Raw genomic sequence first — 21,782 nt, forward strand, 5'->3', positions numbered from 1 at the left:
GCGCTCCTCGCCTTTGAGGACTCCCCAAGTTGCCCCACAACTCCCTGTTGCTCTGGTTTGTTTTGCTTTTTTCAGTTTTTTTTCTCGGTTTCATTTTGAATTGTTTCTCTTACTATGTCTTCAAGTTCCCTAATCTTTCCTCTGCAGTGTCTCCTGTCATTTTGTGTCTTCTAGTGTATCCTTCTCCAAAAGTCCAGTTTGGGTATTTTTACGTATCTCCCATGTATTTAGCTGACACGCTCAGTCGTTCCTCCACCATCTGGAACATTCGGGATATAGCTAAAATAACTTGAACATCCTTGTCCACTAAGTCTGTCGTTGTGTCGTGTCTGGGTCTGCTTCTACTGACTGTGTTTTCTTTTCTTGGTTAGTGTCAGATGTCCCTGCTCTCTGGCCAGCCTAGTCGCCTCTGACTGGAGGACAGACGTTGTGACTTGACCTTGTTTGGGAGCAGGGTGTTCTCGTGTCCCTGTGGGTGTCTTGGAGCTTTTGCTGGGATGGTCCATCACTTGCTCCTTCTGAGGCTTGATTAGGCTTTGTGAGACCAGAGCAGCCTTAGTTCAGGGCCAGCTTTGTCCACTCCCGGGGCAACACCCTTCGGAGTACTCAGCCCGATGCCCATGAGCTACAGGCTCTTGCACTGCAGCGCTTGGGTTCCCGCTGGGAAAAGGGAACCATCTGCAGCCCTGAGTGAACCCAGGGATTGTTCCTCTGCAGCTCTCTGGAGCCGTCTCTGTGCGACACTTTCCTCTCTCGTACTGTGATCTCTCGCTGCCTTGATCTCCTCAGACTCGGTGCTCTGCTCAGCTCAGGGATACTGCCCCTCAGTTCCCCCTCCCTGGAACGTCTAGGCAGTGAGCCAGGGCAGCCACACGGCTCACTCGTGTGTTGCCCTCTTGCAGGGGTCACCGTCCTGTGTGGGCTGATGTCTGGTGTCGGAAAACCCTTGTTGCCTGTGTTTCCTCCAGTTTTTTAGATCTTTCAGGCAACAAGAGGGTGAATGCTTGGTACTTCTCTACATCTGTGTCAGAGCTGTTCTCAGCTGTGGCTGGCATGGATGGGGTGCGTTTCTGGGTAGATATCCCCTTAGCTACTCATGCGTACAGTGGGACTGGAGAAAGTGATCCAGGCAGAAAGGACTTTTGGTTAATTAACAAGTTGTGGTTAGTGACCTTTAACTGTCTTTAGTTTTTTCTGTTTGTTTATTGTCATTACAGGGGCTGATCTGGTATCAAAAGCAATTGTATTTTGATAGGTCAGGATTAATAATTAGAACTACTTTGTATGTGTGTGTATGTGTGTGTGCTGAGAAAGATTAGCCCTGAACTAACATCTGTGCCCATCTTCCTCTATTTTTTTGTATGTGGGACGCTGCCACAGTATGGCTTGATAAACGGTGCGTAGGTCCATGCCCGGGATCCGAACCTGTGAACCCTGGGCCACCGAAGCAGAGCACACAAACTTAACCACTACACCACTGGGCTGGCCCTTTCCTCTGTTTTTTAGTATGTGTGCTGCCAGCACAGCATGGCTGCTAACAGAGCGGTGTAGGTCCACACCCGGGAACTGAACCCAGGCCGCCGACGTGGAATGCGCTGAACTTAACCACTAGGTTACTAGGGTTGGTCCTAGAACCACTTTAATAGCTAATTATTTCCGGAGAAGTAAAAACTAGTGGAAACGATTCTGATGATCAGTTAACTGCTAATCATTTTTGCCAAGTTGTGTGGTTTCTCACTAGTATGAGAAAATAAGGGTGCCCTTTCTCGGAAGGTTGTCGGGGCCAAAGTGGTGACCAACGCCCGCAGTCCTGGGGCTCGGTGCTACGGATTTGTCACCATGTCGACCTCGGACGAGGCTACCAAGTGCATCAGCCATCTCCACAGAACTGAGCTCCACGGGAGAATGATCTCCGTAGAGAAGGTGAGGCGGGTCTTGCCTGTGGTAGCTCACGAAGTTCACGGGCAAGGAGCCGTGGACCGCAAGCCAATTGTGTCGTATTGTACTTTAGGCCAAAAACGAACCTGCCGGGAAAAAGCTGTCAGACAGAAAAGAGTGTGAAGTGAAGAAGGAAAAGTTATCGAGCGGTGACAGACATCATCCTGTGGAGATCAAAATTGAAAAGTAAAGTGATGTTTGAAGACCTTTCTCTCAAGCTGATGGCTGGGAGGAGGGCAGGGGGCAGCCCCGGGGTCAGTGGGGTCACTCAGGAAACAAGCATGCGTCCTTTCCATCAGCAGCCTCGCCAGCCTCTCAGTTAGATCCCAGGTGATTTTTGCATTGTGCCGACACTTCAGTACTCAGCCTTCGCTCAAGACCTAGAGTCTGTAGTGAAATAACCAGTAACTCCAAAAAATGGATCAGAGCATCCTTAATAAGTATTTACATTCAAACAACTTAGTAGCCTGTTGAAAAACATCACACACAAAATGAAAGAATAACGTTTTTATTTCATTCTTAACATTCTGGGCCCTGGCACGGCCTCTCAAATCTTGGAATCATCTCCTGATCCAGATTGGTTTTCACACAGTTGTTGCTTTTTATCAGCAGCTGCAGAAACCCAGCTTTGCAAAGATACGGTGTCATCCGAAGGAGCACAGCCTGATCTAATCCTGAGATGAATGGCCTCAAGCTAGTAGTTTGTGCCGTGTCTGACCATTGTCAGATCAAACATGTAAACCATCCCAGGGTGCCTGTGAGCTCACTACGGTACCCTAGGGTGCCTTGGCACGGTAGTTTTGGAATTCAGGGTCTGGGCTACAATTTTTCTAAAAGGGATGATTTATGTCTTTAATCAAGATGGACATAGGGACAGATCTTTCAAAACAGGCGTTGCTCACTTACACTTTTATCAGGATTGCAGGCTTATCTTTCTGAGAAGCTAGACTTTGGTGATGTGCTTGATATGGCTGTTCTCAGAACGCCAAGCGTCCGCGTCCAGTTCATATTGTCAACACAGTTTATTTCCACGTTGAGGTCCACTCGCACTCTAAAAATTGAGCCCTTTGCTGAGCCTGTGTCTGGCTCACGGTAATTCCTTTTTGCTGTTCTGTGAGACTATTTGTAGTCGAGTAAACGTGGCTGTGGGCACATCAATACTCTTGAGTTGAACCCGGTTTTTAAAGGTGTGATTGCCGGTCTTCATCATGGCTAAATTGGAATTTGCAGGCCCGTGAATAATGGATGTCAGACTAGCTTTCGGGTGTCTAGGTATAGGACCGGTCATTTTATCAGCAGCCTCCCCAGAGAGGCACGTCCTCTCAGCAGCACTCAGCAGTCTGTATTGGTGGAACTGGGGAACCGTGGAGAGCCCTCGGTATCCTGTCTTGGGGATGCGTTTCCTTCCTTTGTTTTTGGATCACAGAAGTGAGCCGTGTGTGGGAGAAAGGAACAAGCTAACGTGTCAGTGGTTCCCGTAGTCCTGGAATAGTCCTGGGGGTCTGTGCTCTGGGGAGAAGAGGAAGCAGGCTCAGAAAGGGGATGCACCCGGCCCAAGGTCACACAGTCCAGCTAGGGAGCGGCGGGGCCGGGATTCAGTCCTGGGCTGGCTGCCCTGTCCCGGTGCTGGGGCACGTAACTGGCTGAGGAGCTTGAAATGTTTATTTATTTAAAATTTTTTTTTTTTAATTTTTTATTTATTTACTTTTTTCCCCCCAAAGCCCGAGTAGACAGTTGTATGTCATAGTTGCACATCCCTCTAGTTGCTGTATGTGGGACGCGGCCTCAGCATGGCCGGAGAAGCAGTGCGTCAGTGCGCGCCCGGGATCCGAACCCGGGCCGCCAGCAGCGGAGCGCGCTCACTTAACCGCTAAGCCACGGGGCCGGCCCGAGATGTGTAAAACCAGATTGCCTTCACGTGGTTTCCCTGGAGGTTAAGCGTTTTCAGATGTGTTGGAACTGTATTTTTTTTCTTTAAACACCTCCGTTAATCTTTTCTTTTATTTTAAGGGTTTCCAGGTTTGGTAGTCAGCCTAAGTGGTGTAGAGAAGCTTTTCCAGAGAGGTGGCCTGTCCTCGCTGTCTGGGATGAGTGGTGATGGTCCGTAATCACCTTTTGGCGAGCGCACACACGTGTCGCGTGATCCCACTACCCAGTGTGCAGCCCTCCAGCCCTTTTCCCTAGTATGTTTATTTTTTAGATATTACTTTTTAACTTAATTAGTGTTATCAGTAAGTTCCTCTGTGTCTGGGAGGTGCCTGTGAGTACAGAGCCAGTAGGAGGGCTCTCCTGTCACGACGGTGTTAGGTCTCCTGGGAGGGTGAGGGTGGCACCCCAGAATAGTGGAAGGGGCACGTCAGAGAGGATTCGTTGTGGCCTTACTTGCAGTCACAGTCACTGGAACAGTCTCTGCCTCTCAGGAGGGGCACAGTAATAACCGTGGACTACTGTGCAGCAGGTGAAGGGACCAGATCTGTGGAAAGATCCACACAGGCTGGCCTTGGGTACGTGAGCTGAGAAGCGCTGTAGGGCGCCCACCAGAGTACCCTCTGTAGCTCAGTCCTAGGAAATGATGTCAAACATCACCCAGGATCCTCCCACAGGAGGTGGAGCCAGGTGACTGACAGTGAAGGCATGGCGGTGGTTGTCATGGTGACGGGGAGGGGAGGAGTGTCTAGTAGTCCCCCTTTATCCTCGGGGGATGCGTTCCAGGACCCCCAGTGGATGCCTGAGAGCTCAGACAGGACCGAATATATATAGTTATGTATGTGTAGTGTAGACACACACACGGGTTTTCCCTGTACATACATACCCATGATAAAGTTTAATTTATAAAATAAGGCACAAGAAGAGATTAACAGCAATAGCCAATAATAAAATAGAACAGTTATAACAAAGTACTGTAATAAAAGTTATCGTAGATCTTAGCAACCTCAGCACGTGATTTTTTTTTCTTTCCTTATTAAGTTGAGAACTTTCACCTTTTCACTGACAGGAAGCACTTCACGGCTTCTCTTTGGCATATGCAAATTGCCAGCATCACTAGTCTTATGCTTTGGGGCCATTGTTAAGTAAGATAAGAGTGACTTGAACACGAGCACTGCGATACCGCCACAGTCGGTCTGATGACTGGGACGGCTACTACGCGACTAACGGGCGGGGAGCGTGTACAGCATAGAGGCTCTGGAGAAAGGGATGATTCACATCCCGAGTGGGACAGAGCGGATGGAGCGAGATTTCATCGTGCTACCCAGAACAGCACACAGTTTAATACTTACAAATTGTTTATTTCTGGAATTTTCCATTTAATGTTTTCAGACTGTGGTTGACTTCGGATAACTGAAACCGTGGATAAGGAGGGGCCTCCTGTATCTGTGACATATGCTGTATCCATAGCGTTTTATTTTTTTAAAAAGGAAACCAATATGTTAAAAACGGTTACAGTTGATGATTCTGGTGCACACCATCAATTATTATTGTATTGACTTTTTTTTAAGTTTTAAAATGAAAAATGATCTCAAAACAGATATCATTTTAAAGACCACTGCTCCGTGCTGTGGAAGTTTAGGAGGGAGGAAGAGTGAGCTGGGAGAGGTTTCCTGCGACGGCCTGAGCTGTGCCCGGGTCGTAGGGAAGAGAGGGGAAGCAGCGCTGGTTATAGGCCCCCAGGGCGTCTGGCTTTCCCGTCCTGGGCCTGGCACACTGTGGGCGTTTAGTAAGTGTGGAATTTAATTGCCCGAGACAAACAGCATTAGGGAATATGGGAGACACGTTTGAATGGCAGTGATGATTTATTTCCCTGCTTAGCATAAAACTGCCTTGGAGTGGAATGTTACCAAGGTTGAAACGTTACTAACATCGCACGCCATTGTAACGCCCCACAGTCTGCAGATTACCAGGTGTGGCGTGTTAGGGTTCAGGGAGGTGGCCCACTGCTTCCTGCGGCAGGAACTTCCTGTCCTCGTACTGTGCCTCCATTCTGTTTGATACTGGTGGACTTATTTGGAAAAAATGTTTTTCCCTACAAAACTTAAAGATCATATTCCGCACATACAAACCGAAACATTTAAAATGGACCTTTAACAAGCTTTCTTCTGTAGTTGGAGTGTTTCTCATGTACGTTTGCCTGCCCGTCTCATGTACCACTGCATCTGGCATTGTAGAGAAACAGCCCAGGAGCCTGCAGCCTCCTTCTGCACGTTTCCAGATGAGGCGTTAATAACCGAAGTGGGAATGGGGGCTGGATCTGAAGAGGGTCTGCTCATCACCACGGTTTTCAGATATTACCCCAACCGATTGCCACTGGCTGCTTGGTTTTGTGTGCAAATCTGAAAGTGAGTGTGCACTGCTCCTGTTACAGTCTCAGCAACTCCAATTTGATAACCATGTCTTTAAATAGAACCGTAATCAAGAAGGAAGAGAAGACGGAGAAGAAGGAGGAGAAAAGGCCTGAAGACATTAAAAAGGAAGAAAAAGACGAAGATGAGCTGAAAACAGGACCCACGAATCGGTCCAGAGTCACCAAATCAGGTGATGAGTCTTTTACGTGTCCGTGGAAAGGGCGGAACGCGGTGACGACGGCTGGGCGGGTATCAGAGGGCAGGTGAGCACAGCCAGCTTCTGATGACTTTGCTGACTTTTGCTGTTCAGAGGGAGCTGTCAGAGCAGCAGAGCCTCAGGTGAGGAAACGGCTTGCTGCAGTTTCTGTCCGACAGCAGAAATCTGGAGGGGTTCTCGTCCGTGATTGGTGTTTACTGGTGGCCAAGGGACCTGGGTTCTGGCTTTTCCTGAGTCTTCAGCAGAACAGATGTGGGATTTGCAAGAGGGAGCTGCCCTGGTTCCTTGTAACTAATTGGATGCAGCTCTGCAGGTGTGCAGTCAGGTTTTTCCTGCGTTTATGTTAAAGCCGGATGTAGTAAAATACATAGAGAAAGGGAAAACCTCAGAACGTCTGTACCCTCTGAAGTAGCTACACTTGGAGCACACGACCTCTGTTGTCATTTTATAAAAATGTATTGTGCTCTGCACCTTCAGATTGCGTGGGGCGCCGCAGAATGTTGTGTGGCAAAAAATAAAATTCTTCCTCTCCTGTCCCAACCCTCAAAAAACCAAAAAACAGACATGCAGCCCAACCATCTAGAGCATTGGAGTTTGGTACAGCGAATTACAAGTTAGATCTTAAACGTTTGGGGTAATTTGCCAGCGGTCTCATGAGGAGCATGTTTTTAGAATGTTCCTTAAGTATTCCTTAACAATCTCCCTAAATCAGTGATTGTTCCAGTGGTTGGAGCCCGGTCACTGTGTCATCGAGGGGAAGAATGGGTTTGGAAGGCTTTATTGCCGTAGAATAATGGAGGGAAGCCCACCCATCTGCTGGGGGCTCCCTCAGAGCTGGCAGTGTCTGATGCAGAGCACAAGGGCCCAGAGTCTGCAGAGCTCTGTAGAACGTGTGGGAGGAGGGAAAATCGACATTGGTTCTCCTGGAGCCAGGGGGGTTTGGTGTGGGGGTAGAGGGAGCCTGCGGGTCAGGTGCGTTGGTGCCCACGTCGTGGAACGCACTCAGATCCCAGTTGTAAGATGAGCAGGTCACAGCCCCTGCATTCCACGTGAGCACAGGCCGGCCGAGGTCCGCCAGCCGCTGCCAACCCAGCGTGGCCGTCTCGGTGGCATTTAACTCTGTGTCCTGATGGAGAGAGAGACGGGGCGCACAGGCCCCCGAGGGTAGCATTAGTCACTTGAAAGCCCCCGTCCGGCTGTGTGCTGCTTGCTGTCGGGAAGTGGGGTGCAGGTTGTTTTCATAGATGGCTGTTTCTTCCTGAAGGAAGCAGAGGGATGGAACGGACGGTCGTAATGGATAAATCGAAGGGAGAGCCCGTCATTAGCGTGAAAACTACAAGCAGGTCCAAAGAGAGAGTAAGTACTGGTGCTGCCGCCTCCGTCCAGCCGCTTCTGGGGATTTGACAACCACTTTGATTTATGTTATGAAAACAGCATTGTTTCACCTTTAAAATTTTTAAAGTTCTTTGAAGTACTCTGGAGGCATGTCGTTAACTGTTTAGATTATACGTACAGACACGAAGTTAGGTTCTAGAACTTATTTCAAAACTGTCCTCACCCGTGTTTGCTTTCCGTAAATGTGTTGACCCTTCACTGATCCTTTGTCAGCGTGAACCATCTTCTAGAAGGAGAACCAGTTCACAGATGACAGCTCGCCATTGGATGGGACGGGCGAGATCCAGGCTTTTCATGTTGGAAGGCAGGGTCTGCTCTTTGGGGAATCTCATAGCAGTTACTATTTTTTTAGTTGATATTCTAATGTTCTATTAAATTAACCAAAAGGAAAGTAGAGTCCACCCCGAAACTGCCTGTCCTCCCTGTTGTCAGCGATCGAGCCACACTGCTTACCTGTGTACACTGCTGGACAAGCTAGTGGCTTCTCGTTTTGCTTTTTCCACTCGGGAAAACAGACCCTCTGCTTCCCAGCTGAAGGTTCCGGCTAAAAGGTTCATGAGGACAGCACTGCTCTCAGTGCGTGCAGAGTCACTTCATCCAAGCAGTCTTCATCCGAGAGCGCTCGGTGGTGTCGGGACTTCCTTTCAAGATGAACATTTGGAGTCTCTAAAGCAGCAGTTCCTAATGCCAGTTTTTCTATGGGCTATGTGACAATCATATAATACAGAGACATCTAGAGAAGAAAACAAAGACGCACAGTCTTACCACCCAAGTAACTCTGACGTTAAAAAAATAAGTAGTGTAATGCACGCGTGAATAGAACATCCAGATAGTTCAGGAAGATTCAACACAAGCAGAACGGAAGTCTCTGCTTCCGCACGGGCTCCTCACACTTCCTCTCGGAGGGCGTGAGGACACACGACACACACAACATGTGCACTTTAAAGCACCACGGTTCAGGGAGCATCCTGTGACCTGCTCGTGCACACCTCTCTGTGAGATGTATGTGATGAGACGTACGGGTCTACTTTTTTACTTTGCTGAGGAAGAGTGGCCCTGGGTTAACATCCGTGCCTGTCTTCCGCTCTTTTGTATGTGGGACGCCTGCCACAGCATGGCTTGATGAGTGGTGCATGGGTCTGCGCCTGGGATCTGAACCTATGAACCCCAGGCCGCCAAAGCGGAGTACACGAACTTAACCACTACACTACCGGGCCAGCCCCTTACTATTTTACTTTTTAAAAAATCTTTTAAATTTTGGAGTAATTATAGATTGACAGGAAGCTGTAGAAGATAGTACGGAGGTCCCGTGCACACGGCACCCAGTTTCCCCCAGGGGATCATCTGTGGCTGTTGCACACTAGGAGAGCCAGGAGGGTGACACTGGTGTACAGTGTGTGTGGTGCAGGGACGTTTCCTCACCAGTGTGGCTGGGTGTGACCACCCCTGTAGTCAAGGTGGAGAGATCTCCCTCATGTTCCCCCTGTCACTGTCACCCCGCCCCCCATCTGTCTCTAAAGGGTGTCGTCGTGACGACGACTATACACAGGATCCTGCAGCACGTGACCTCTCGAGGTTGGCTCTTTGCACGCGGCACGATGCCCTTGAGCCCCATCCAGGGGGTCGTGCGGGTCTTTGTCCGTGTAAAGCTGTGTGTGGCTCCGTTTAGGGATGCTCTGTGATCGTTGTAACTGGTGTCCTGTGGCTGGACGCCTGGTTGTCTCCACGTCCCCTGTTGAAACTGCTGCGGTGCAGCGTTCGTGTGGTGCCTTTGGCAGACTTGTGTTTATGTGGTAAATGCCCATCGGGGCGGGGGCGGGGGGTCCAGAAGTGCGTGTGTGTCCCTCTCTCTGATTGGTGGTGTCAGAGGGCCCTTCAGAAAGGGTACGGAGGATGCTCACATTCCTTGGGTGCGTAGCGCGTGCCAGGCCGCTAGTGAGTGGCGAGGCCGGGCTGTGAACCCAGGAGTGTGAATCGGGGACTCTGCTGCTGTGCTGGCCTCCGAGCTAGATCGCACCCTCACCTGGAACCTAGGGTGTCTGTCCCTCCTCCCTGCTGCTGCGGTGGCTGTGGTCAGACTTTGAACTGTTGGCCCATCTCCTAGGCGAGGAGTGTCCTCGCCGTGTTTTGGGCTGTGGATCTGTCCTTGTAATGAGGTTGTCCTCTCTGTCTGCGTGTCCCCCTTTCTCCCCCTCGGTTTTTGTTTGTTTGTTTTTGTAAGAAACCTGGTGGTAACGTTTGCCCGGCTTTCTGTTGGGTTGCTTTGTCTTTTTGTTGATCTCTCTCCTCCTAACTGCCCCCCCGCCCCCCGGTTGCATGAGATAATTAAGAAAATAAGCTGAGGAACTTTTAAAAAGTATATCGCGGCCCCTTCCCCAGAGATTCTGAGGCTGTGGGTCTGCAGGAGGCCCTGAACCTTCCTGGGTGAGTCTGATTCGTGGCCGGTCGGGGTGCCCTAGCCTCCGAGAGCCTGGACATGGGGGCCAGCCGTTGACGTCCCGTGCCTCCCCCGAGACAGTGGAGCATGGCGCTTGCCCGTGAATGCTCTGCCTCAGCAGGGGCGCTGTTCTCCGGGGAGGCATCTTTGGCGTGTTCTGTTTTAAGGCCACCTCCTGAGGCCTGGGCCCGCAGTTGAGGATGAGAAGGCAGTCCGTCCTCCAGCTGTCTGCACAGCTGGCTTGCCGGCTGTCCCCAGTGCACGGACGGGCCGCCGTGGCGTCGTGAGGCCTCGTCCTGCTTTAGTTTCCGTCGCGTTCTCGGCTCTGCCACGCTAGAGACTGCCTGTGCGTTTTCTGCGGCTTCATACCCCCTTCTTTCCCATCGGTGCCCCCTGTTTGCGCTGTCTGAGCGAGACGCGAGGCAGAGCGGCCGGGGCCGCAGGCTCTGGGTCCAGCCCAGATACGTGCGTCCTTCTCGTGCATCTGCGCCAGTCGCTTTTCTGACCTCCATAAACCGATTCTGGTCAACAGAGCTCCAAGAGTCAGGATCGCAAGTCGGAGAGCAAGGAGAAGAGGGACATCCTGTCATTTGACAAGATCAAGGAGCAGCGGGAGCGGGAGCGCCAGCGGCAGCGGGAGCGCGAGATCCGGGAGACGGAGCGGCGGCGGTGAGTGCAGCCAGCTGCGGCGGGCTCTCCCCCTCCCCAGCTGTGTCCCGGGGCCTGGGCCCGCGGGCTCCTCGTGCGTTTCCCCCCAGGCCGAGGCTGGGTCACAGCTGGCCCGCCATGGATGGCAGGATGGTCACCAAAGCCCAGGGTTTCTGCCTAGAGCGCTTCCTCTGGCTGCAGGTGGAACCTTCCATGTGGCGAGCCCACCACGTGTGGCTTTGATGGGAGGGTCCCCAGTGTGGGGGCCTCCGGCTTCCACCCTGGACCTTCTCCAGTGTCACTCCTGAGGTCGGGCCTGTGGCGGCTCTGTCAGGGATGTTGCTCCCGGGAGTGGCACCTGCAGTCCTGAGACGGCTGCGTAGGGGCCTTCTCAGGCAGCGCTGGCCCTCGGCGACGTCCTTGGTGCCCCCGCCTTTGCTGAGGAGAGCGTGTACTGATGTAGGCGCGTCGCTTCCACTTTCCTGGTCTGCCATGTCACGTCGGGACGGCCAGAGCCCCCTTGTCGTCTCTCCTCAAATACTGCCCAGTGAAACCGTGGCTTTATGTCATGGCGTCGGGGAAACTTTCTAGAGCTAAAGCGGAGCACAGAGAAACGTCTCTGGTTACGCTCCACCCGCTCTCCTGAAGCAGTGCATGGTCTCCGCCTCTGTAGAGGGAGCTTTAGACGATAAAGGCACCTAGAGTGGCTTTTTGATCCCATCCGGAGGCCTTTTGCTCCCCACCGGCTCGCGCTTGGTTTGGAGCCTTTCCAGGCCCCGAGGGAGGCTGCGAGGAGTGATGGCGGCTCCTCAGGCGCAGAGAGGGGTCCCGGTCCTGGCGCAGCGCCTGGTGTGCGGTGGCTGATGACATGGCACCTCGGCCCCAGCTGCCGGTGCCAGGCCAGCACGAGCAGGCCCCTTTTCTTCTGCCGAGCTGTTTCCTGTCCCCAAACCCTCCCAGCTCCATTCAAAGTGACACTGTCATGAAAAACATCAGCCTTTTTAGGGGGAAGATGTGGGAAAAGACACTGCTCCTGGTACAGCATTAGCCTGTAAGCCCGCACCCTCGCCCTCGGAGGGCTGCTGTAATCCTTTCTGCGGGGTCTCCCTGTGTGCCCCGCAGCCTGTCTTGAGAGGCGCAGCCACCCTGACTTGTCTTGTTTCTCTCCCCAGTTCCGCGGCGCTGCATTTGGGCACCGTTGAGCCCAGTGTGCTGGCCTGGCCCTGGGGCTCCGGCTCCCGGGTCAGCCCTGGCTCTGCGACGTGGGGGGGAGGCGGGAGGCGGGGAGGCTGGGGTTCCCGGCGGGTCGGGGCAGCGCCGGCCGCGTGGTGGGCAGAGGCGAGGCGCGGAGGCTGGCGGCTTCTGGCGGGGAAGTCAGGGCGGCCTGGTGTCCCGCAGGGAGCGCGAGCAGCGCGAGCGGGAGCAGCGGCTGGAGGCCTTCCAGGAGCGCAAGGAGAAGGCGCGGCTGCAGCGCGAGCGCCTGCAGCTCGAGTGCCAGCGGCAGCGGCTGGAGCGCGAGCGGCTGGAGCGGGAGCGGCTGGAGCGCGAGCGCATGCGCGTGGAGCGCGAGCGCAGGAAGGAGCAGGAGCGCATCCACCGCGAGCGCGAGGAGCTGCGGCGCCAGCAGGAGCAGCTGCGCTACGAGCAGGAGCGGCGGCCGGCGCTGCGGCGGCCCTGCGACGCGGACGGCCGGTAGGAGCCGCGGCCCGGTCACCGGCAGGGGGAGCTGGGCTCTCGTCCGCCGCTGCCCGCCCGGCGGGAGGGGCGGGAGGCGGCTCGGGTCCGGAGGGTTCGGTGTCGCGGTCCGGCTGCGCGGCGCTGCCTCCCCCGCCTGATACGGCCGCGCGCTGGAGGGCCTGTGCCTGCCTCGGGCGCGCGCTCCTGGCGCCGTGGCTTCCGGGGAGCAGGCCCACCCTCCAGCGTCGGTGGGAGGCCCCGAGGGTGCGCTAGGCCCCGCCGTCCTGGGAGAGGGAGGGGCGCCGCGTCTGCGCGGTGCAAGAGGAAGTTGCCTTCCCCTTCAGAAAGGAGGTCGATCGGCCTCCAGCCTCTCTGAGCCGCTCCGTTGACGTGAGCCTGGTTTTCTGGTGAAAATCGGGAAGGAGATCAGATCAGTGGGCGCCGTCCTGAGCTGGGGTCGTGCGCTGTCACCCCATCTGATTCCTTTTGCTCTGACACGAGACCCGAGGGAGGTTCAGGTTCCCGTGGAAGGCGGGAAGGGGGAGACGTGGAGCTGGAAGGCTGTTCCGGAAATTCAGACGTGTCATTTCCCTTGCACGTGAGCTCACCTGGGGTCCAGATGTTAACAGCCTTGTGACGCGCTTAGCTCACAGCGGCCCTCCTCAGGATGGGCAGATGAGGGGACCGCGATGCCTCTTGGCAGTGTGGGGGATTTTAATTTGTCAGATCAAAGCCGTAGTGATTGGCTGTTTACAGGTGAGCCCTGCGGCATTTCCAGTGATACCCCGGCTGCAGTGAGCGCCCCGCCTCCACCCTATCGCTTCTCTCATTTCCTTTTGTGAGTGAAATTTGCATCCTTTTTAACATGAAAAACAGGCGAGACGACGCCTATTGGCCAGAGGGGAAGCGCATGGCCGTGGAGGACAGGTACCGCCCCGACTTCCCCCGGCCCGACCACCACTTCCACGACTTCGACCACCGCGACCACGGCCAGTACCAGGACCACGTGGCCGACAGGTCAGCGCCCCACCGGCTGTTCCCTTGGCGTCCCAGTGGCTCGTGAGGTTCCTGGTGGGTGACTAACCCCCTGTACGTGGGAGTGGGGAACAGGCCTTGAGCAAGATGGCGGACTCAGTGGACACTTGGGCATCCTCCACTGGTCTGGTGGGGAGGCGCCTCCGAGCTCGTTCCACCTGCCGTTGTCGTGACAGATGGGACAGAGGGGCCCCGAGCCTCGGCATCCCCCACACTCGGCTCTGAGGGGGCCAGGCTCTGGGTTTCACAGCTCCCTGGGGTCGCTCCATAGCCCCGATCCCTCCACCTCTGTCCTCCCCTGGCGTCCCCCCTGCATGGGCCCCTCTGAAGCCGCAGGGCTCACCGACGCTCAGGCGGGGAGGCAGTTCAGACAAGGGGTGTGGCCCCCCAAGCCTCTGCAGGCGGGGCTTCATGACCAGACCACAGGGAGAGCTGCCCGGCGAATGCGGGAAAGCGAGTATGGGGCCTGCTTCGTGTTTCCAAGGTCTGGTGGGTTTCTTCCGCCAGTGCCTTGTTTTTTCTTTTTCACCAGAGCCTTTTTTAATGAGGAATAGATGTGGTTTCTGAGAAAGGCAGCCCTCGATTTTCCGGTCTGAGAGCCCTCTCTTTGGGTTGCTCCTCGGGCTCCCCCGGGCTGCGTCTCCTTCAGTCATTTCACCGTTGGTTGGCTCTTGCAGAAGGGTGGGGAGAAGGGGAAGACGGCTGGGAAGCTGCTCACAGACCTCATCGTGGCTGGAGGTGGTTTGAGGGTCCGTGTGAGTCACGTGTGTTGGGTCAGACCAGAGGTTAGGGACCCTGGCAGCTTCCCTGTTACCCTGACTTTTGTCACCAGGCCACAGATAAATTAGGCATTGGCTTCACGGTTTCCGTCTGTACTTCTAGGCTCCTCTGAGGGATTTTAGTCCAGTAAAACCTTCATTCCCACCTTCTTAGGATCCGACTTCCCTCCCACCCCCAGAGAGAAGCCTTTAGACGCGAGCTGCCTTTTTTTAGGCCGGTAAATTACCGCCCCTCGTGGTGAGAGAGAGAGTGTCCGATCGTGGGGCTCTTGTGTGGCCTGCAGAAATGCCATGCAGGGCCACCAGCGGCCATGGGAACGAGATCTCTCCCTTTTGCAGGAGGGAAGCTTCACGGTCGGTGATGGGAGAGCGAGACGGGCAGGTGAGTAAGAGCCGCCTGCTTCTGTGCGGGGTGGGCGGGTGTGGAAACGTCCGTCTGGCCGGTGAGGAGAGTGCACGTAATCGCAGTCTTCTGATTAGTGAGTGTGATTTTCAGCTGTGTAGGGCTCGTCCTTGCTTCACCTCACATCTCTTGGTTGTCTGCTTGCTTAACGTGCTTTTGAGTCTCGGCGCTGTGGGGTGCCCCCCCAGTACCCCCAACAGAGGCTTAGCACCCGGTTAGGGAGCCCTTTAGCCCATGGTTGGGGGGTGCACCTCACGTCTCTGGTGATCTGCAGGCGCCCCGTGCGGTGTGCGTAGGGTGTCAGGTCAGGGAAAAGGGGAGGCCTCCACGAGAAAGGTGGGGGCAGCGTCCGGGTGGTGGCTTTTTAAAACGGGGGTTTTCTGGGAGAACATTGCAGCGTTCTCTCCTGCCACCCAGACGTGCTGGGTTCCTGAGCGCGGAATTGGTTGGCCGGGGGCACTGGGTCATTCCACCTGCGGGACTTGGCCTCCAGCCGTCCGAGTGAGGAGCCCTGGGCCGCCCCCATAAGTGACGCGCAGAGGGGTCTGAAGGCGCCGAGCCGGGGGGGGCAGGGGGGCATCTGTCATCAGCACGGAGGCCGTGTCCCCGTTCTTTGGGGAAGCCGATAAGTGACTCTTCTCAGCGGACCCTGCAGGAGTCACTGAGTGTCATACAGCACAGGGTTCTCCGCGCTCACAGGGCTGGGAGGGCTTCGCTGGCGCGTCGTGTGGCCAGTGATGGAGCCCCAGGGGCACTCGGCGTCCTGAGCGAGGAGGAGGTGGGGGAGCCGGGAGCCCCTGTGGCGGTGTCGGGTCGGAAGTGGAGTGTCTGGGGAGGTGGGGTTCGGAGGGGCCTGGCAGGTCCTCTCCGCGTTGTCGCCCCCGGCCCGCTGCGCTGGGGCTGCGGGTTCACAGGCCCGTCCAGGGGTGACACGGCTAGAGTCACCCTTCCTTCTGTGCTTTCCAGCACTACTCTGACGACCGCCATGGCCATGGAGGACCCCCAGAGCGCCACGGCCGGGACTCCCGCGACGGCTGGGGGGGCTACAGCTCCGACAAGAGGATGAGCGAGGGCCGGGGGCCACCGCCGCCGCCACCCAGGTGAGCAGGCGGGCCCCTCCGCCCTGGCCCGTCAGGGGCCGGCCGTCTGAAGTGAGCCAGCCCCGGGCGGGCGCCCTGCCAAGTCGATGGAGCGGCCCCTCCGCACTGGTCACGGCAGGCGTCACCCCTCGTGTGGACGTCTCCGTCACGGGCCCCCGCTTGCTGAGGGAGGAAGCCCTGAGGCCCTGCCCCCTCCACGGTAGAGCGGCTTCTCCCCCCAGGTTGTCTGTGGGCCCTCTTTAGGCAGCTGACACGGGCAGCAGCAGGGTCTACGGCATTTCTAGGTGGGTTCTCAGGTGTTGAGCGAGGCTGGGCGCCCGTCTCATAGACAAGGGTGCAGTGTTCCTTCCCAAGCAGCCTCCTTAGCGCTCGCCTCTTTAACATTGTTTGCTCCATTGGCTTAAATACCCGTGGGGAGTGTGGACGGGAGAACTGGCTCTCAGACAGAAGACCACTGAGCAGTGTCACCCTGTGCCTGGGCGGCTGTCGCCCGATGGTGGCGTTACGTGCACTGGGGTTTCACTTTTGGGGGCAGTATTGCATTCGCCCTCGCAGACGGGTGGTGGGGCTCTGGTGGGTTCCTAGTCTTGGGCCTCTGAGCACCGGTCGGCCGAGTGGCCAGCGCACTCGTCGTTCCAGACGCGGCCTGGGCCTAGACAGCAATCCTGGACAGCCACGGGGACGGCTGGTGCCCGCACGTTGGACCCACGTTTGGACTTTAATCTCCCAGAGTTTGTCTCTGAAGCTTTTTGTTTTAAACAGCTTTTTTGAGATGTGTTTCATATGCTATACAGTTCACCCATTTAAAGTATACAGTTCAACGGCTTTTAGTGTGTTCATAGCATTGAGCATCCATCACCACAGTCAATTTTAGAGATTCTCATCACCCCAAAGGAAGTCCCCACTAGCACTCACTCCCATCCCCTCCCCCAGCCCCTGACAAGCACGAACCTACTTCCTGTCTGTGGATGTGCCTGTTCTGGACATTTCACATCAATGGAATCACACACCGTGTGTCCTTCTGTGTCTGGTTCTCTGACTGAGCATCGTGTGTTCAAGGTCCATCCACAGTGTGGCTGTGTGAGGGCTGCACTCCTCTTCATGGCTGTGTCGTACTCCACTGTGTGGACGGACATGTTTTTATCCACTCATTAGTTGATGCACGCTTCGGTTGTTTGCACTTTGGGGCTAGTGTAGAGTCGTGCTGCTGAGAACATTGGTGTTCAGGTCTCTGTGTGAATATGTTTCCATTCTCTCGGGTAGACACCTAGGGGTGGAATTCCTGGATCATAGGGTAATTCTGTCTAACCTTTTGAGGCACCGCCAGACTGTTTCCACAGTGGCTACGCCCTTTACCGTTCCCAGCAGCCGTGCGTGAGGGTTCCTGTTTCCCCACAGCCTTGTCCACACTTGTTATCGTCTGTCTTTTTGATTCTGGCTATCCTGGTGGCGATGAGGTGGGGTCTCACGTCTCGCGCTGGTGGCTGTGACGTTAGCTGTGCTGACTGGCCACGTGTGCATCTCTGAGGACGTGTCTGTTGCCATCCTTAGCCGGCTTCGCCTGGAAGCCCTGGCCCCGGGGCGTGATGAGCCACGCCTCGGCCTCCCCGTGGAGGCGCACGGGGACAGTCACGGGGACAGTCGTGCCTCTGGTTTGTGTTTTGGTAAAGGGGCGGACGTGAGTGGACGGAGCACAGTGAGAGGCTGGAGGAGCGCCAGGAGCGCGCCTGGCCGGGCGCGGTGGACGTGGGCACGGTGGGCCGGGAGCACGCACGGTGGCAAGGTACGGGCTGCCTCCTGCCCCCGAGTGGGGGCGCCTTCCGGGGAGGGGCGGCCGCAGTCGCAGCATTTCCAGAGGCTTCCGGGCACTTCCCAGAAGGGAGTGTTGGCAAACTCGTCTTCTCTTGCAGGTGGTGAGAGGGGCCTGTCTGGGCCCTCGGGGCCGGGGCACGTGGCCGCTCGGGGCGGAATGTCGGGGTAAGAAGCTCCGTCCGCGGCTGACGTTGATTTGTTGCTGGTCCTCCCTTCCTCTCCCTGTTTTGCATGTCTGATCAACTTGCTGGCTTGAGTGTGTTGCAAACAAACCCAAAAGCAGCTCTTGGCAGCTTATGCAAGTACCAGTCCTCGCTTACCGGAAGGCGGTCCGGGAACCTGACGTGGCTCGCCTGGACACAGCGCCTCTGCTCTCCGGGCCGCAGAGCCGCGCCCGAGAGGACGACGCGTAGCGCGCTGCAGGGGACAAACGTGTGCCTTTGTTCCAGGCGAGGCGGCTTTGCACAAGGCGGGCATTCCCAGGGGCACGTGGTGCCCAGCGGCGGACTGGACGGTGGAGGACTGGCCGGCCAGGACCGGGGCAGCCGAGTCCCGCACCCCCACCCATACCCCCACTTCACCCGCCGCTACTGACCCGCCGGCCGCGTGTGCGGTGGGCGGACGCACTGCCGGCCCGGCCCCAGCTCCCGGGAACTCATGGAATCTTTTAACAGACAGAAGCAGGTCCTGCCACCGTGTTGTAACTCAGTACAATGTGAAGTCACTTTTTTTTTTTAAATAAATGTTCTTGTTCTGCCGTTTTTAAGACAAGGTTTCTGTTAATGAGGCATTCCATTTTCCATTAATAAAAGTTGACGGTTCGCATCCGCGTGTGTCCGGTGATTACGGAGCAGAGGGGTGCCGACCTGCGGGGGCACCTACTGCGGGGGCTCGTCTCCCGGATCCTCACGGCCACCCGAGGGTGTGGGGCATCCGTGTCCCCGTCCCAGATGAGGTGGGTGCAGGCGGCAGGTCGTTCGCCCGGCGTCCTGGAGCTCGTCGTGGCGGAGCCGGGTGGGAATGAGGACTTCTTCACTGGGGGCGGGGGTCGTGCCCCGGGGGCCCTTGGACCAGTCCTTCCACCCCTGTTCGGGGTGCCCGGGGCACCCGGGGGAGCATCCGGCGATGGCGTGCGGCTGGGGGCTCTGGCTGAGGGGCTCGGTCACGGCCCTGGGCCACTGGGCGGGGATGGGGCGCCCCGACCTGGCGCTCCATCCACCCTCGCTTCCAGAATGCAAACTCATGATATCGTCTCAGCTGTGATGGTAAGTGATCCCAGTTTACTTCACTCAAGACAGCGGGACGAGGCCCCCGACTGGCCCGGGGTGCTGATGCACCGTCACCGCAGGCCTGTGGGCTGGCTTGTCCCATCCGGTGGCCGCAGGCCCAGCGAGGGGCCTGTGTGGGGGCCGGGGCGAGGAGGGCTGCCTTCCCCGACTCCCGGCCCCGCTGCGGCGAGGTGCGAGTTAATCCACCCTGCTGGGAACCCGATTCCCTGCCCTGGGAAACTAGGACAGCCACCCCACCACAATTGTGAACAATTGTGTCGCAGTGCCCCGCCTTCCCACTGGGCTGTTGAGTTTTAAAAGAGCCACCTGACAATCCCGCCCAGCGTGTGGCAGAGCAGCCCGGCCCTCGGCGGCCGGCTCGGAATCGCAGGGAGAGAGCTCAGGCCGCCCCGCCCAGGGGGCTTTCGAGTCATCTTCCAGTGACAGGTTGACAGGACGCCGTCTCCAGGTTGCACACGGCGGCCGGTGGGGCCATGTCGCCGCCTGCACGGCGGCCCGTCTCCTCTGCGAGCTCGAGTCTCCACACTGGGTCTGGCTCTTCCGTGTTGGGCAGTAAAAGCCAGACTCGGCCTGGGCTTGTGGAGAGACCTGCTTCCAGATCTCGTCACGTGGCTGCCACGGAGCAGCCAGGCCCCGGGGGGTGGGGGGCACCCTGAAGGGACCCGCCGCCAGGCTGCCCCGTGGACAGCCCCTAGTGACCAGCCAGACCCAAAACCCGCCCTGTTTCACACACACACAATACGCCAGTCTGCGGGGGCTGCCGTGACCCAGGACTCGCTGCAAACTGCTGGCTTGACACCACAGACATTGACTCTCGGCTCTGGAGGCCGGAAGTCCAGTCGAGGTGTCGCAGGGCTGGTTCCTTCGGAGGCCGTGAGGGAGAGTGTGTTCCACGTCTCCCCAGCTCCTGGGGTCGCCGGCCTGCTTGGACATTCTGTGGCTTGCAGACACGTCACCCCAATCTCTGCCTCCTTCACCCGCCTTCTCCCCGTGTGTGTCTGCGCCCAGCTGTCCCCTCTCTGGTCCTGTTGGCCCAGGGCTCGCCCTACTGGCCTCATGTCGGCGTGATTACGTCTGTCACGTTCTGAGCTCCCGGGGCCAGGACTTCAACCCAGGAGTCGGGGGGGACACAGGAGTGCTCTGCAGTTTTCTCACGTGCAGATCTTTCCTGGAACGCACCTTCTGGGGAAATTGCTCATCGTTTCATCCAGAACCTTACCGAGAGTTGTTCACCGTTTGTGAGAACAGAGCTGCTGGGGGGCCGGGGTCTAAATGCCTCCCCACGGCGGCGTCTGTCCGGGATTGGAGCCGGCTGAGCAGGTCTCCGTGTCTGCGTGCTGTGTCCGGGCATTTACGGGCCGGATTAGACATATTTATCGACATTTGCTTTCCATTTCTGCCGTTTGTATCTGATAGGGCATCATATTGGTTGGGTTTTCTTTTTTTTAAATTGTGTGTAGTTAGTTACATCAACTCTGATTTTTATTTCAGAAGAGCAAAGGGAGGTAGAACACAATATTTGTTCTAGAAGGGGCTGTAGATGGACATGGGTCATTGCCACCTTTTGGCTGGTGTGAACAATGCTGCCGTGAAGATAGGTGTCTGTGTGTTTGTTGGCACACCTGTTTTCCATTCTCCCGGGTAGACACCTAGGAGTGGAATTCCTGGGTCATAAGGTAATTCTAGGTTTAACTTGTGAGCAACCGCCCGACTGTTGTCCACAGCGGCTGCACCATTCTACGTTCCCTTCAGCCGTGCACGAGGGTTCCAGTGTCCACATCCTCACCAACACTTGTTTTTTATTAATAATAGCCATCCTAATGGGTGTGTCGTGGTACGGATTAACAAGGTGGGCCATCCACACACTGGAATATTACGCAGCCTTGAAAAGGACGGAAATCCTGACAACTGCTCCAGTGTGGATGGACCTTGCGGACATGATGCTCAGTGACATGAGCCAGACACAGAAGGACAGACACTGTGTGATCCCCTCACAGGAGGCCCCTAGAGGAGTCACATCCACAGAGACAGAAAGTAGATGGTGGGGCCAGGGGCTGGGGGAGGGGACGGGGAGTCAGTGTGTCATGGGGACAGAGTCTCAGTCTGGGGAGATGGAAAGTTCTGGAGACGGATGGTGGCGACGGTTTCACAACCATGTGAATATGCTTCATGCCACTGAGCTGTGCACTTAAAGTGGTTAAGATGCTAACTTTTATGTTACGTGTATTTTACCACAATTTAAAAAAAAAACGTTCAAGTTGGGTTGGAAACTGCTGGGGAATACTCTGGCGGGCGGGCTTGGAGCCGGACGCTGAGACCCAGCCTACCCGTCTGCCCCTGAGGAGCTAGCTGATGGTTCCTCTCTGCTTTGGCCTCCTTAACTGGGAGGGGGGGGATAGTAATCATATTTACCGTAGAGGGTCTTTGCAGAGATTAAATTAGCTATATACAGAAGGAGCTCAAACTTGCTCTGGGCATACAGTAAGTGCTTAATAAATGCTGACAGGTACTAGGAGGCCTACTGGAATAGGGCCTAGGGTGCTCACGCTTCACAGGGGACCTGCAAAATGTTTCGAGACCTGGAGAGGAGGAGAGAAGAAATTAGCGGCTCCAAAAATACAACAAGAACCGTGCAAAATCAGAATGAATACCTTATCAAACGTCTCCACATCTACAAAAATGTGTCAGCTCCATCAATTGCTAAATTTTGTA

The 21,782-nt window shown here is 56.0% G+C and overlaps 1 protein-coding gene across 6 annotated transcripts in view; it reads left to right on the forward strand.

Moving 5' to 3' along the window:
* The window catches only part of SAFB2 (scaffold attachment factor B2), a 42,751-nt gene that overhangs the window by 13,628 nt on the left and 7,341 nt on the right, over positions 1 to 21,782 (forward strand). For 2 of the 6 annotated variants that reach the window (XM_004441276.3, XM_087425661.1), the window contains 12 exons: positions 1,774 to 1,923; positions 2,012 to 2,124; positions 6,338 to 6,468; positions 7,760 to 7,851; positions 10,860 to 10,996; positions 12,374 to 12,667; positions 13,529 to 13,669; positions 14,806 to 14,848; positions 15,836 to 15,969; positions 17,640 to 17,752; positions 17,880 to 17,946; positions 18,231 to 18,606. In XM_004441276.3, coding sequence (XP_004441333.1) covers positions 1,774 to 1,923; positions 2,012 to 2,124; positions 6,338 to 6,468; positions 7,760 to 7,851; positions 10,860 to 10,996; positions 12,374 to 12,667; positions 13,529 to 13,669; positions 14,806 to 14,848; positions 15,836 to 15,969; positions 17,640 to 17,752; positions 17,880 to 17,946; positions 18,231 to 18,375 — 1,560 coding nt within the window. In that variant the 3' untranslated portion in view covers positions 18,376 to 18,606. Of the gene's footprint in view, positions 1 to 1,773; positions 1,924 to 2,011; positions 2,125 to 6,337; positions 6,469 to 7,759; positions 7,852 to 10,859; positions 10,997 to 12,373; positions 12,668 to 13,528; positions 13,724 to 14,805; positions 14,849 to 15,835; positions 15,970 to 17,639; positions 17,753 to 17,879; positions 17,947 to 18,230; positions 18,607 to 21,782 lie in introns of those variants that run through there. The other 4 variants (XM_087425658.1, XR_015550236.1, XM_087425659.1 and 1 more) reach the window with 4 other exon arrangements.

The sequence above is a fragment of the Ceratotherium simum genome, chromosome 39 (genome assembly GCF_057802395.1).
Source record: "Ceratotherium simum simum isolate JZ-2026a chromosome 39, ASM5780239v1, whole genome shotgun sequence".
Classification (NCBI taxonomy): Eukaryota; Metazoa; Chordata; class Mammalia; order Perissodactyla; family Rhinocerotidae; genus Ceratotherium; species Ceratotherium simum.